This window comes from Furipterus horrens, unplaced genomic scaffold (genome assembly GCF_987537825.1).
Source record: "Furipterus horrens unplaced genomic scaffold, mFurHor1.1.pri manual_scaffold_13, whole genome shotgun sequence".
NCBI classification, from domain to species: domain Eukaryota; kingdom Metazoa; phylum Chordata; class Mammalia; order Chiroptera; family Furipteridae; genus Furipterus; species Furipterus horrens.
Genome location: NW_028327183.1, coordinates 55,373,187 through 55,388,636, shown reverse-complemented (window position 1 = coordinate 55,388,636; position 15,450 = coordinate 55,373,187). Strand labels below are relative to the sequence as shown.

General features: G+C 49.8%; 1 protein-coding gene across 1 annotated transcript in view; it reads right to left on the bottom strand.

Moving 5' to 3' along the window:
* Positions 1-15,450, bottom strand: part of LOC149995441 (leukocyte immunoglobulin-like receptor subfamily A member 6) — a 29,365-nt gene that overhangs the window by 859 nt on the left and 13,056 nt on the right. Inside the window, exons 6-10 of the mRNA XM_090259226.1 lie at positions 14,255-14,413; positions 14,139-14,174; positions 13,691-13,975; positions 13,244-13,546; positions 10,655-10,664 (exon numbers count right to left, since the gene is read on the bottom strand). Of these exons, the coding sequence (XP_090115352.1) occupies positions 10,655-10,664; positions 13,244-13,546; positions 13,691-13,975; positions 14,139-14,174; positions 14,255-14,413 (793 nt within the window). The remainder of the gene's footprint in view (positions 1-10,654; positions 10,665-13,243; positions 13,547-13,690; positions 13,976-14,138; positions 14,175-14,254; positions 14,414-15,450) is intronic.

Sequence of the window (15,450 nt, the reverse complement as noted above, 5' to 3'; positions counted from 1 at the left end):
GAGCCCCAGGGGTGAAATAGAAGGTGGGACAGGGACCCTGGGGAGGACTCACCCTTCAGCGCGCGGGTTTTCTGGGCCAGGCTCAGCCCTGGAATAGAGTCCCTGTCAGAGGTTTGCCCCGTCAGTGCCCTGTGCCCTCCTGCGGCCCCTGCCCGTCCCCACACTGACCGAGGCAGAGAAGAGCAGGGAGGATGGACACCATGCCGTCGCTGTGAGTGCTCCCGCTCCCCAGGGGGACAAGACCCTGGGCCTGAAGGACAGAGACGCACAGGATGTGGTGAGTCCGAGGCTGCTGCCGCCTTTCCGGGCTCCCACCTCTGTGGACCCGCTGCGGGCGGACGCCCCGCCCTGGGCCTGGCGCTGGGTTTTTCCGTGACGTGAGCTCAGGAGGCCGGCAGGTCCCTTGGAGCCACTCAGCCCAGTTGTGGGGTCTCTGCTTGTTCCCAGGACCCTCTGCCTGGTCTGAGCTCCTGCTCAGAGAGGGCGGGACCCAGACTCTGGTCCTCAGTCCACCCTCAACAGGCTGACTCCAGAAAGGATTGACCACTCATGTTCTCCACCTCCCACACACAAAATACACTTCTGGTGTCTGACTTGTCCGAAGACAGACACTCGCTGATCTCCTACTGCCTGCCGGGTGTTTGTGCCAGATCCAGAATTGCGTCTGAGATCCAGGGGACTGATCTCCTGTATTTCGAGAACCCTTCTTAGCAAGAAATCGGCATTCTAAGGCGATTGTTGCAATTAATGTGCTTAGAAAGGAGAAATGAGAAAAATTATGAGAACCGGGGGCCTTGAAAAAACATTTTCCCCAAACATTATAAATACTTAAAATGTTCTGTGAATTATGACAAAACTTCTATGTGATTATAATTATGTTAGAAGGCATTGAACAACAGGTAGCATGAAAATCTCTAGTCAAAGAACACGCATGAATGAGCCATGGGCATGACGACAGGGTGGGAACTGACTGTGGGAGCCGGGGTAGGGCGTTGGGATGGACAGAGGAGGCCAAAGGGGAGAAATGGAGACAAGTGTCATAGAAGAACAATAAAAAATGATGAAAAGACATTTTCTACGTTGTTTGCTAAAGAAGAAGTCGTTGATTTACTCTTCAGCCTGTGGCCCATTAGCATCAATTTTGTGTACGGAGTGAAGCAGGTATGAAAGTCACCTTGTTGGACACTCACACATCTGGCCCTGCAGCACGTGATGGGGAGGCCAGGGGCTCCCCCCGGCCCTGTGAGGGTCTCTGCCGTGACTCACGTGACTGTGCTGTGGTCTGAGTCTGAGCCTTCCTTCTGCTCCATGGACCAGGTACCTCTGCTTTTCAGTTTCTCAAACCTCCAGAATATTCATATGCTCTCAGTGACTGGCTTCCTCTCCCCCATGTCTCAGGCAAGAAGGATTCTGATGACATTTTTGGGGGCTGGGTGGTCTCACTGGGCTGTGACTGAGGGATCTGAGAGCTAGAGAGGAGGAAGTAGGCTGCTCAAGGGTCCTTCAGCCATCCAGGAAGTGGTAGTGTGTGTGTGTGTGTGTGTGTGTGTGTGTGTGAGTGTGTGTGTGTTTACTGCTTTTGAACGGGACTCTCATGAATAAAGATTCTGTGAGTCCTGAAGAGCCTCCACAGTTCGAAGAGGACAGTGACACCCAGGATCTTGGCTGCCCTGAAAGGCAGAAAGGACTCCAGTGATTCCCCCAAAGGGAGGGAAGGAGAAAGAGCCCACTTCTCTCAGAGACACAAAGTCACGCGGGAACAGTGAGACTCAGCCCCGAGCTGCAGGCGAGGAGGAAGTGCTGGGATCCCCTGCGGAAGCAGAGTGCATTGCAAAGACCCCAGGCTCATCCCTGCGACCCCTGCTTCACTCTCCTGAGGGTTCCTTGGATTCTAGTCAACGAGGTGGGGAGAGATGGTCACCCTTCCTGTCCCCCAGGCAGTGGTCACACCCTCCACCTGCCTGGGTACTGAGTCCTGCACCCTCACTTTCCTCTCAGTTCACCCTTCACATCAGTCTTTGCAAATTACATTTCAGATTCTGTCCATTTTCTGATGAAAGTTTCTCCGTGGCCCTGTCTTCAGGTACCTCCAGTCATTTCTTTCTGAACTGAAAACTATTCATGATCACCCACAGGTGACCCTCCAAGCTCAGCTCTCACTTCTGTTTCCTCAGCCCCCCAGAGCTGTCGTTACCCCGTGAGCACATTCAGTCAAACGCACTCACACTCAAACCTTCACACACTCGCAGACACTCACACTCACACTAGGTACTGTTGACATTTTGGTTCTCCCCCATATCTGCTTCCTTAGCGTTCTATTGAACTGGCAACCCCTTCTGAAGCCCCCAGCTAAAAGCACAGAAATGGAAGGAACACGGATATTCCTCCTTCTCATTTCTCGTCTTCACATGCATTGAGAGCTGGGAAGAAGTATGCAAGGATTGTGTGTAAGTCCGTGTAAGCCATCCACGTCCCATGGTTGGACATGCAAGACTGGAGTTCAGTTACTGTTGATGTTATACTTTATTGACACATATTGCTTGTCTCTAGTTCATTGGTAATCAATGGCACATAAAACATTTATTACTCGATCTGACCATACCGGTTCCCCTGTGTATTCTTCTTGTCTTATAAACATAATCCAACATCCTCGCCTGGCAGGGAGCAGGACCGTGACCTGTCAACACCTCACCCTCTTTTGCTGCAGCTCAGAGAGTCGGTTTGTCTCCAGGGTTCTCTAAAATGTTGTCCTGTATTTGGTTACACGTTTTCTTCAACAGGAAGCCCAGAGGTTTCTACGTTCCATAACTGTAGATGTTTTTGCAACCCCAAAGGCTTTACTTGAAAATGAATAAACAGTCTCATCTTGACAGCAATAAATGTTTTATTTGACAGGAAGCCCAGAGGTTTGTATGTTCCATAACCACAGGTGTTTTTGCAACCCCTAAAGGTTTCACTTCAAAACAAATAAACAACCTCTGGTTGATGTCAATAGAATGTCACAGCATTTTGAAGAGCAAGTGTTGTTTAAAAAGCACGTCATAAAGTGACCACATCAGTGTGGGGCTGTTGAAGGTGGTGACAGAAACATTTTGGCCGGCTGAAAACAAACTCAGAAGACCACCCCTGCTCCTAACTTGTTTTTAAAAGTTTTTTATACTTATTCTATTACAGTTGTTCCAATTTTTCTCCATTGCTCTCCTCCCCCCAATCCACTCCCTCACCCACATTTGTATCCCACACATGTCATGTCCATGGGTCATTCATACATGTTCTTTGACTAGACTCTTCCCCTTATTTCTTTCCTTATCACCCTTCCTCTCTGGTCACTGTCAATCTGATCCATGTTTCCATGCCTGTGGTTCTATTTTGTTTGTTAGTTTATTTTATTTATTAGGTTCCCCTTATAGGTGGGATCATACTCCTACCTTGCATGACAGCATGGATGGACTTGGAGAATATTGTGCTCAGTGAAATAAGCCAGGCAGCCAAAGGCCAATACCATATGATCTCATGTATTACAGGAACCTGATGAACAAAAAACAAATGGGGAAAATGGAACCAGAAGCGTGGAAACAAGGAACAGACTGACAGGGACCAGAGGTGTGCAGTAAGGGGAGAAGTGGGGAAAGAAGGGGAAGGGTCTAACCAAGGAAGTAGCATTAATGATCCACAGACATAGACAACATGGTGGGGATTGACGGTGGGGGCGGGGTGTGGGAGGGGCAGTGGAGGCCAATGGGGGACAAATTGGTAAATGGGCTGCACTAAAAATAATAACTGTTCCTTGTGGACACCCACAAGAGAGGGAAGTTGAAGCCACACAATGGGAAATTGTGGGAAGAGATATTAGCAATGGCAAAATGAGGCAAGGGACTGGGACTGAGAACATTTAAAACATATCTACACATCTGTAAGATGACAGTTGACACCCATAGGAGACAAACAAATACTTTAACATGCAACTTACAAACATTGCTGTCCAATGTGTGGTGATTTATGAAACTGTTCCTTGGCTTTATACTTTATTGAAAGTGGGCATGAACTCACAGTGTGGTAGCAACACATGCACAGAGTGGCTCAAATATAAAGGCAGAAGCACCGACGGTTGACAACGGCGTGGACTGACCGTGAGAGCCCTGCACTGGTGATGGGAGTGAAATGGTGTGGTTACCATGGGCAAGGCCTTCCTGGCATCTTATCAAAGTCAGCACAGCAAACAGCATTGATATCCAAATATTGAGCATCATTTGATGCAAAGAGCATCCTTTCTTTCTTGGTGTGTCTGGGCATCATTGTCTAAACGCAGTGGACTGAACTTGTGTGGGTCTATTTGTAGATCTTTATTATGTTTCATTAAAATATGTGTCAATATTTTAACCAAGTCCAAAATCCCTCTATCACAGGAATATCATAGTAAGATTTCCAATGTGATCTTGTGAGTCCTCCCTTCTCACTATGTTTTCCTTCAGAATTATTTTTGGTTCTTGTGGTAATCTTGTGGAGTTTCATATAGAATGCAGAATCTTCTTGTCCATATGTAAAGCATGAACTTGAGATGCTTCACCCTAGGGAAGTTTTTGAAAGTGTCTCTGTGCAGACACTTACACTAGAAAGTGGGAGTTGAGTGGTTGCTTTTTTATGTCGTGGAAATGCCAGGATTATTTCATCATTCATGCTTCTCAGGCTCATCCATCCACACAATGATTCCTACTCAGGAGAGTTTTATATCCTTCCTAACGGTACACAGATTGCCCACAGGAGGAATTCAGCTTTTAAGTGTATGTCCAGGCTCTTTATACTTTTGAGAGAACTCAGCAAAGGATCATCCCCAGGCACTCATGCATCCTTTCCTGTGAGTAAAGTAATGGGTGCACAGGGGAAATTTCAACTCTTTGGCAACGTGAATCTACCTCACTATTGTGTTCAGTGCAATTAATACTCCAATTCCGAGGACCTAAAATGAACTATGTGGTTCTGTCACTGCTTTTAATACAAGCTCTCATTCCTTCTGTTGAATGTGTTCTTGGTGCTCACCCCACCGAGAGGATAAAATACCTATATAAGATTAAAACACAACTGTAGTGAAGAGAAACACTTTAGAATACAGAAACCCATAAAATATTCTGCACAAAGTATATGTAAGTCATATAGTGATATTTACATGCTCCTTTTACATAAAATTCATGAAACTTTAGAAAAGAGACATCTAGATGGCTAGGTGTGCTCCAGGTGGGGGGGTGGAGCTGTCCACGACCCAGTGCTGAATTCTCCACCACCTCTCGGGACTCATGTGCAAACCAGGATAGAATGAGCGGAAGTGGAGGTGACCCATGGTTCTGAGGAAAGCCTCCTAGATACACGTGCACCTTTCTGTTCAAGACTGGACAAGGCCTGGGTCAGCACAGCCTCTGGGCAGGAGACGCACTGTCCTGACTTGTGGATCCTGGGACAACTATTTTGAATTTCCGTTTCTGCTTAACGTTTGTGCTCTCCGTGCATTAGAGAAAGGGGTAAACTCTCAGTGGACATTTTTTATAGCAGAGCTTTCGATGACTCATTTTTCAGTCGTTCAAGTGCAGCTCAGGAGACAGAGGCATAGGATGTGTTGGGCACTGTCCCCACAGCACAGTCAGGACCGTGCACGAGGTGCCTGCCACACAGGAAGAAGACCAGCTTCTCCTCACGCTACAAATAGCAGGTGCTGAGGGACTGAGCTGAGCCACATCACTAAACAGCCCTCACGTCTCAGGTGTCACCGTTCATTTTCCTAAACCCTACAGTCATAGGAGGATTTAGCCTAGTTTGCTGTTATTGGAGAACCATAAAAAATATTCAGTTTATAGCAGTCAGAATTTCCTGGCAAAGCGAATATATAAAATAGTTAATAATAAAAACCATTCTCAGAAGACATATGAAATTTGACTTCCATCGAAAAATTTTAGGCCTAGTATCACTTGCTTATTTGTTATAGTTCACATCTTTAATAACATGAAAAGCATGAAATTGCAAACATATCAAAAAATCATTTGTAAGTTTAATTATTTAAATATCACTTATACCTGTTTACATTTGTGAAGTTTAAAAATATTTTTTTATTGTTGTCCCAAATTCCCCCCATTGTCTTTGTACTCTGCTGCAAAAGAAAGTCATTAACTGCGCAGTTTGATACTGCGTTTTCAGATGAGAAGAAAACTTGCAGAGTCTTATTTCAGCTGAAAGTATTTCTTGTGTATTAGTCAAAACTGAGTTCTTTCTCCCTCTATTGAGAGTGCGAGAGAGAGAGAGAGAGAGAGAGACAGAGAGAGAGAGAGAGAGAGAGAGAGAGACAGAGAGACAGAGAGAGACAGAGAGGAGGAGGAGGAGGAAAGGAGGGCAAATAAGGGGAATATAAGAAGGAGAAGAAAAGAGACAGGAAGGGAAGAGAGGAGCTTGGTCAAGTTGTTGTAACAAATTACAAATAACTGGGTGGCTTTGGAAAAGAGAAATTTATTTTATTTTTTCCAGAAAGAAGGCCATAGATGATTCTCGGATGGCGATGTATAGATAAATTGATTGAGAGATAGGTAAAGAGAGAGAAAAAGCACTCTGTGATATTTGCAGTCGTCAGATCACATGACATTTGTCTGCTGTGAGTTATATTTTTTACATCAAGAATGAAGACAGACACTCCTGGCCAAAATAGAGGCATAGACAGACACACTGTGTCTCCCTCCACAAATTAGAAGGAACACAACTACCTCAGAACTAGAGACAACCAGAAGTTCCAGAAAATCAAGCTGCATGGAAGTCCAACAGACAAAGATATCAAGAAGAAATACTCAACAAGACAGGCAGGAGAAGCAGAGCCGGGGTGGAGAGGATGCGGTGTGGTGGCAGCAGTGGCAGGCCAGTGGAAAGCGCAGTCAGGAGGGACACCTGGGGAGTGTTTCCAGCTCCTCGCTGGACCTCACAGCTCAAGGTCCCAGCACCGGGGAAAATCAAGCCTCATTGCTCCTGACTGTGCAGACCAGTGGGGGTTGGGGTGTAGGCAGAAACTGCCTGTCTCAGCAGAATCCACTTGTTTAAAGAGCCCCCATGGTCCTAGAACATCCACAGACGCACCTCCTCTGGGAACGACAGCCAGGGCAGCAGCTAGAGGGGCGCCCATTCCAGAGCGGTAGTAGAAGAGGTGTCTGGAAAAGGGGCAAGTGCTGGGCCGGTGATATTGTTCCCTCGCAAATCCCTTGCCCACATACAGCGCCACAACGTGGTGAAACAGATCGCCCTGTACTGAAGAATATCTAAGGCTCTGCCCCTTATGATGTAACAGGAGCGACAGCTCTACCTGGGATGCGGAGGCAAACAAACACAGGAACCTGTCAGAATGAGGAGACAGAGAAGTATGACCCAAAATGGGAAACGGATCAAGGCTCCAGTGGGAGACCTAAGCGACAAGAAGATTTCCAACCTAACAAACGAGGAGATAGCCAACCTAATAGACCCAGAATTCAAAACACTGGTGATAAAGTAGCTCACAGACTTGACAGATATGCTTGAGTATGGCAGACACATAAGAGAAGAAGTGAAAGCTGTGCTAAGTGAAGTGAAGGAAAATCTACACAAAACCAATGGTGAAGGGAAGGAAACGGGTTTAAATCAACGATTTGGAACATAAGGAATAAAAGAACTGTCAGGCAGTGCAGAATGAGGAAGCAAGAATTGAAAAAGACGAGGAAAGCTTCCCAAATCTTGTGAAGGATGGACATACGGGTCTGGGAAGCATGGAGGGTCCCGGGCGGGCTGGACGCAGAAGGGAACACCCCAGGACACATCATGATTGAGATGCCAAAGGTGAAAGGTAAAGACAGAATCCTGGGGGCAGCAAGAGAGAGGCTGAGAGTTGCATACAGGGGGGTGTCCATAGGACTATCAGCTGATTTCTCAGAGGACACTTTGCAGGCAGGAAGGGACTAGAAAGCAGTACTCAATGTGATGAAAGGCAATCTGCAACCAGAACTACTGTATTCAGCAAGGCTATCATTTGGAATGGAAGGGTAGATGAAGTGCTTCCCAGAAAAGGTGAAGCTAAAGAAGTTCATCATCACCAAGCCATTATTACATGAAATGTTAAAGGGACTTATTTAAGGAAAAGAAGATCAAAACTATGAACATTAAAATGACAACAAACTCACACCTATCGACAACTGAATCTAAAAAAATAAAAACAAAATCCAACTAAGGAAACCAGAATAGGAACAGAATCAGTGGTATGGGGATCATTTGGAGGGTTATCAGCTGGGAGGAGGAAGGGGAGAAATGGGGAAATGGTTCAGGAATTTAGAAGCATAATCGGTTGGTACAAAATAGACAGGGGGAAGTTAAGAATAATATAGGAAAGTGTGAAGCCAAAGAACTTACATGCAGGACCCATGGACATGAACTAAGGGGGGTGGGATTGCTGGAGGGAAAGGAGGTACTGGGCAGAGGGGAGCAAAGGGAAAAAATTGGAACTACTGTAACAACATAATCAATAAAATATACTTTAAAAAAACCCTGAATTTTCGACTTTATTATCTCTCTGTTTTTGTTTTTCCTCATTATCATTTCCCGAGTTACACTGTTGCTTAGAAAAATTTGCTATTCTTTTACAATTATTTTGAGGAGTTAAAACAATCATTTAAAAAAGATTTTCATATTGTTATTTTGTTACAAAAAGACTATCATTTTGTTGTCATTACTTTTTCTTTTTGCTCTGGGGTTTATTTCTTTTTAAATTGACTTTATTGGGGTGACATTGGTTAATAAAATTATATAAGTTTCAGGGGTACAATTCTATAATACATCACCTGTAAATTATACTCTGTGTTCACCACCCCAAGCCAAGTCTCCTTCCATCACCATTTATTCCCCCAAATGCTTTCCCCTCTTGTAGTCACCATACTGGGATTGTTTTATCTTTGCTGAATCTCTTTCCCGTTTTCTCCCAGCCCCCAATCCCCTCCCCCTGACAGCTGTCAATCTGTTTTCGGTACCCATGAATCCTTTTCTGCTTTGTTAGTTTATTTTGCCCATTAGTTTCTACATGTAAACAGTCATGTGGTGTTTGTCTTTCTGTGACTGGTGTACTTCTCAATGGAATACTACGCAGCCATAAAAAGGAAACAATGTTTTGTGCTGTAACAGCATGGATGGACCTGGAGAATACAAGTTCTTTTTAATTGAATACTTTTATTAAAATATAACTGGAGGCAATATTATATTAGCTTCAGGTGTGCAGCACTGATTTTCTACTTGTGGATCTTACCATGCACTTCCCACCCTAAGTCCAGTAAGCACACGTCCTGTGCAAAGTTATTACACATTACTGACTGTGTTCCCCTTGCCATCCACCCCTCTGCTGCACCCCCTCCAGCCACCATCATTTCTTCTTCCTGTCTATGGGTCTGTTTTGTTTTGTTTGTTTGCATGATGTTAAAAATTCCACATATAAGTGAAATCTTTCTCTGTCTGAATTATGTCACTCATCCTGATACGCTCTAGGTCCATCCAGGTGGTCACAGATGGAAGGATGCATTATTTTATATGGCAGATTTTCATTCCATTGTGTGTACAGGCCACAGCTTTCTAACCAGTGGTCTGTGGTTCTAACAATTTGATGAGATCTTTTTCTAAACCCTTGATAGAATAGCTCAGGCTGGTGATTTTTAAAGGCTTTTTATTTTCTGATAATTCACTCCTGGTTTTTACTGTTCTCACTTCACAGGTTTGACTTGTAATATATACACAATCATTTAATCTAAACTCTTCACTTCTATTTTGGTTCACACATTGGTCATTGAGAAGTCTGCTTGCTTTATTCCCAAAATGTGGGGATATTAGTTATCATTAACTATGAAAACTGGGGACCCCTGCGGGGTCCCAGGAACTGCTGGGGGCCCATGTCAGGTCTCCAGGCTGGCTGGGGTCACTAGCTGAGTGTCCTTGGGGGCAGCTCCTGTACCCTCTGGGGTACCTGCAGGCCCCCTCCCTGGAGTGTGGAGTCTGGGTCCATCCTGGGCTAGTGGACGGCCAGAGCAGTGTACATGCTGGGCTCATCTGGGAGCTCCTCTGACGGGGAGGAATGGGGTGCCCTTGTCTCTCGTCTGATGCCCAAATGGTTCAGCTGGGCATAGGTCACATGCTGGGGGTCATCCTTGGACCTGATCTGCTGGAGAGATAGTGAGACAGAAAGACGTCCCCTTGGTTCTACTGTGGAAATCTTCCATCAAGTCTCCCCGTGTCATCAGAGTTTCAATTTCACTGCAGATCAGATGGGTCACTGTCCTGATGGTGTCTGCAGGGACTTCCTGAGCCCTGGGCATCTGGTACTTCCATGGATCTGTCTCTTAACCTAACGCACTGCCTCTGTTGCTCACTCGGCTCCAGCCACGTGGCCCATCTGGCTGAAGCAGCATGTGCTGCCTCAGGGCCTTTGCACCTGCTGTTGTCTCTGTTCTGGCCCCTCCCCCACCACACACTCTCTCCCCTGCTCTTACTTTATTCTCCCTCACAGCCCTGGTTCTCCAGAATGCCATCTGCATGTGTGCCTGTGTGTCCCCACCCAGAGGTGAGCGTGAATAGTGTGGGGACCAGGCTGCCCCATGGCACCTAAATGCAGCTGGTAACCAGTGACCCTGTCACCGCTGCTGCGTGAATGAGTGAGGGGGACCCTGTGGCCTGTGGGTGTTCACTTATTCATGCCTCCTCCAGAGACCTGGGGCTGCACAAGGTCAGACAGAGGACGAGGAGCCAGCCCAGGGGACCACCTAGGAGGGCCAGGAGGCCACAGGAAAGTGGGAGGAGTGAGTCACAGCAGGAGGTGCCCAGAAGGAGAGGCCAGCATGGACGCTAATGAGAACCAGGTGAGGTGAGGATGGGGAAGGGACCACTGGAGTAAAGGGGCGGCAGGAAGGTCCTTGGTGGCCTGGACAGGAGCAGGGATCTCACCCGAGGGTCCAGCTGCACGCCCTCCTCAGGCTGCGGGTCCTTCATGGTGGCATCTGTGGGGACAGAACGGGGTGTGTCTCCTGGCATGTCCCCGGGATGTCAGGGCTGCAGACCTGCCTGCTCCCAGATGGGCCACTAACCCAGGGGGAGGGGAGGCGCCAGGTCACGCAGTGGGGATTTCAGTCCCTCTCCCCACTGATCCCACACCTCCCAGGCTGTCCCCTTCCCCATGAACCCTCCCCCAGGGCAGCCGTCCCTTCCTCTCACAGAGGGGCTCTTCCTGGGTGTTTGTAGCTGGGTTGGAGGACACAGAGTCTCAGCCCTGGGAGGGGAAGGACCCCTCCTGTGTGATTCCAGAGGGAAGAAGAAAACCTTAACAGACTTGATGGGTGCTTTTCAAATTTCATGAGATTGAAAATGAAAAATTAACTTACATTTATTTGTATGTCTGTGCTAACCTTGAATGTTTTCATTCTAGATTTTCCTTTTTTAAAAGAAGAGATTTTATTTATTTATTTTTAGAGAGAGGGGAAGGGAGGGGGAAACAGAGGGAGAGAAACATCCGTGTGTGGTTGCCTCTCACACGCCCCCGACTGTGCAGCTGGCCTGCAACCCAGGCCTGTGCCCTGACTGGGAACCGAACTGGTAACTACTTGGTACGGAGGCCAGCACTCAATCCACTGAGTCACAGCAGCGAGGGCTCTTTCTAGATTTTCCGATGTGAGATTCTGGAGAAATTTGTTTCTCAGCTGAGCGTCTCCATCTTCTTGTCTTTCCTGCAGCAGGTGCTCTGGGCACCTCTCTCCTGGGGCCCCGGTTACCCCCGTTCCCTACTCACCTGACGTCCTGCGTTTGTTCTGACGCAGCTGGTATCGGCAGAAGAGGAAGAGGAGGAGGAAGACGGGCAGCAGCATGACCACTGAGACCCCGATCAGGACGATCCAGTACCATGGCAGACCTTGGGCAGGAGTGACGTCATCTGTGTGCCAAAGATGCCATTTAATGAGCACCTACTGTGTGCAAGGCACGTGCTGGGTCTGTTGTTCATCTCCTCTGACCTCACAGCCCTCAGGCCCCACCTCCAGTGCACTGAGGCTCAGAAAGGTTACCCACATGCCCCAAGTCACCCAGCCTGGCCGGGCAGGGTGGGGAATGGACCCCAAGATGTGGGGTCCCTGTGCTCTCCTCATGCTGCCCACAGGTGGACACCAGCCCTGAGTTATAAGTTTCTCATCTGCAGGGGGCTTGTTCTGTCTTACAGGGAGCCGAGGGTCCTTCCTTACTACCTGCCCCCAGCACAGCAGGGACACGGGAAGGGCAGGGGCGCGGGGTGGGCCCTGTGACTCTCCTGGGTTGTCTCCCCCCCACAGCTCTGACACCCCCTGGGGGTGTCAGGCTGGGCTGGAGCACGGCCTTCCTGAGCCTGTGAGACCCCTGATGTCAGCTAATGTCACTGCAGTTCGTGAGCAGGAGGGGACCGGGATGAACAGACATGAACCCGACCCTCAGAGCAGAGAAGGGAGCCCTGGTCTCACTGCAGGAGCAGTGGAGCTGGGTCCAGAATCAGGGTCCACCTGCCCCCCACAGGGACCCTCACTTACCGCTCTGCTGACCTGACTCTGTGGTGGGGGGTCCTCCATCCTCAGAGCCGCCTGGAAATTCAGGATGGGGGTGAGGTGTGGGGGCTGCCTTCTACGCACCTAAGCCCCATTGCTTCTCCCCCAGCCTGGGTCCCACATGTCCCTCTGCCCTGCCCCCCCATTATCACCTGCAGCCTTAGAGCCCTGGGGGCCTGTGGTTACTGGCATCTCTGCCTGACTCCCTGCCCCTGGGACACAGCCCATCCCTGAGTGTCCGGGGGACCCAAGACCCCTGATGGACCCTCAGAGCTCCCAGGGCTGCTCTGTGCTCCTTCTGAGCCGAGGTCTCAGTGACGCACCAGCTGTGGGGATGGGCCCTGTGGGTGGGGGGCAGGGGCCCTCAGGGGGTCCTGGGAAGGAGAACAGAAGTGGCTGAAGGTCGGGGATTTACCCTGGAGCTGTCATCAGACCCTTTCCTCCATCAGCTGTGTGGGCTCCAAGACACTCCCCCTACCCACTGACCACCTCTGAACCTGGGGAGGGGGAAGGGAGGCAGGACAGGGAGGGTCCCTGGGGGGCACATCTCTGCTGGGTGACCATCACTTAGACCCCTCAGTCCCCTCCAACCTCAGATGTCTCCTGGGGACACCACCTCGAGCTGACGGCTCAGGAAGGATGGGGTCAGGGCCCCTCACCTGAGACCAGGAGTTCCAGGGGGTCACTGGGCAGTGACCACACCTGGGGCGTGTTCCTGTAACAGCCGTAGCATCTGAACGTCAACCTGCGGCCGGGGGTCACGGGGCCCACAGGGAACAGAGCCTGGAAGTGCCCACAGGGCTGTCGTTGGGAGTCCCGGGTCCGGGGGAGCCTGTCCTCTCCTTCCTCAGTCAGAATGAACTTGTCAAATCCCTGCCCTGAGCAACACTGGAGGGTCACGTTCCCTCCTGGGGTCACGACAGGGCTGGGCAGGGCTGAGAGGCTGGGTTTGCTGTAGGATCCTAGGAGAGAAGGAGGCAGAGATTTAAATGGGGCCCAAACCTCCCTCACGTCCCCCAGGGCTGGGCTGTGAGGGGGAGACACCCTGAGAGCACCCCGTTCCTGAGGGCAGAGCCTGAGGCTGGGACCCCTCAGTGTCCTCTCACCTGTCACCACCAGCTCCAGGGGGTCACTGCACGTTGACCAGCCAGTGGGGCTGAGGTAATAACAGCGATAGATCCCTGCGTGTAACTCTGTCAGGCGTGTGATGGAGACCTTGGCCTTGTCCCTGGGCTCCAGTGGCTTCTGTCTGTCCCAGGGCCCTGGGTTTCCCTCTTTGTCCACACGGTACTCCTCAGCCTCCACGGTCCCCTGACACCAGATGGTCACGGGGCTCCCCCTGGGGATCACAGGCCCTGGCTCAGCCCAGAGGGTGGGCTTGGGGAGGGTCCCTGGAAGGAACCAGAGGCTGCATTGGAAAGGGCTCCCCCACCCCCCATTCCCCAGCTCAACCCACGCCCCTCCTCATTACCACCTCATCCCAAGACCCCTTGCTGCATCCTGAGCCCCAGGAGTGAAGTAGAAGTTGGGACAGGGACCTTGGGGAGGACTCACCCTTCAGCTCGCGGGTTTTCTGGGCCAGGCTCAGCCCTGGAATAGAGTCCCTGTCAGAGGTTTGCCCCATCAGTGCCCCGTGCCCTCCTGCGGCCCCTGCCCATCCCCACACTGACCGAGGCAGAGAAGAGCAGGGAGGATGGACACCATGCCGTCGCTGTGAGTGCTCCCGCTCCCCAGGGGGACGAGACCCTGGGCCTGAAGGACAGAGACGCACAGGATGTGGTGAGTCCGGGGCTGCTGCCGCCTTCCGGGCTCCCACCTCTGTGGACCCGCTGCGGGCGGACGCCCCGCCCTGGGCCTGGCGCTGGGTTTTTCCGTGACGTGAGCTCAGGAGGCCGGCAGATCCCTTGGGGCCACTCAGCCCAGTTCTGGGGTCTCTGCTTGTTCCCAGGACCCTCTGCCTGGTCTGAGCTCCTGCTCAGAGAGGGCGGGACCCAGACTCTGGTCCTCAGTCCACCCTCAACAGGCTGATTCCAGAAAGGATTGACCACTCATGTTCTCAGCCTCCCACACACAAAATACACGTCCGGTGTCTGACTTGTCCGTAGACAGACACTCGCTGATCTCCTACTACCTGCCGGGTGTTTGTTCCAGATCCAGAACTGCGTCTGAGATCCAGGGGACTGATCTCCTGTATTTCGAGAACCCTTCTTAGCAAGAAATCGGCATTCTAAGGCGATTGTTGCAATTAATGTGCTTAGAAAGGAGAAATGAGAAAAATTATGAGAACCGTGGATCTTGAAAAAAAGTTTTCCCCAAACATTATAAATATTTAAAATGTTTTGTGAATTATGACAAAACTTCTACGTGTTTATAATTATGTTAGAAGGCACTGAACAACAGGTAGCATAGAAAATCTCTAGTCAAAGAACACGCATGAATGAGCCATGGGCGTGACAACAGGGTGGGAACTGACTGTGGGAGCCGGGGTAGGGGGTTGGGATGGACAGAGGAGGCCAAAGGGGAAAAATGGAGACAAGTGTCATAGAAGAACAATAAAAAATGATGAAAAGACATTTTCTACATTGTTTGCTAAAGAAGAAGTCGTTGATTTACTCTTCAGCCTGTGGCCCATCAGCATCAATTTTGTGTACGGAGTGAAGCAGGTATGAAAGTCACCTTGTTGGACACTCACACAGCTGGCCCTGCAGCCCGTGATGGGGAGGCCAGGGGCTCCCCCCGGCCCTGTGAGGGTCTCTGCCCTGACTCACGTGACTGTGCTGTGGTCTGAGTCTGAGCCTTCCTTCTGCTCCATGGACCAGGTACCTCTGCTTTTCAGTTTCTCAAACCTCCAGAATCTCCATGTGCT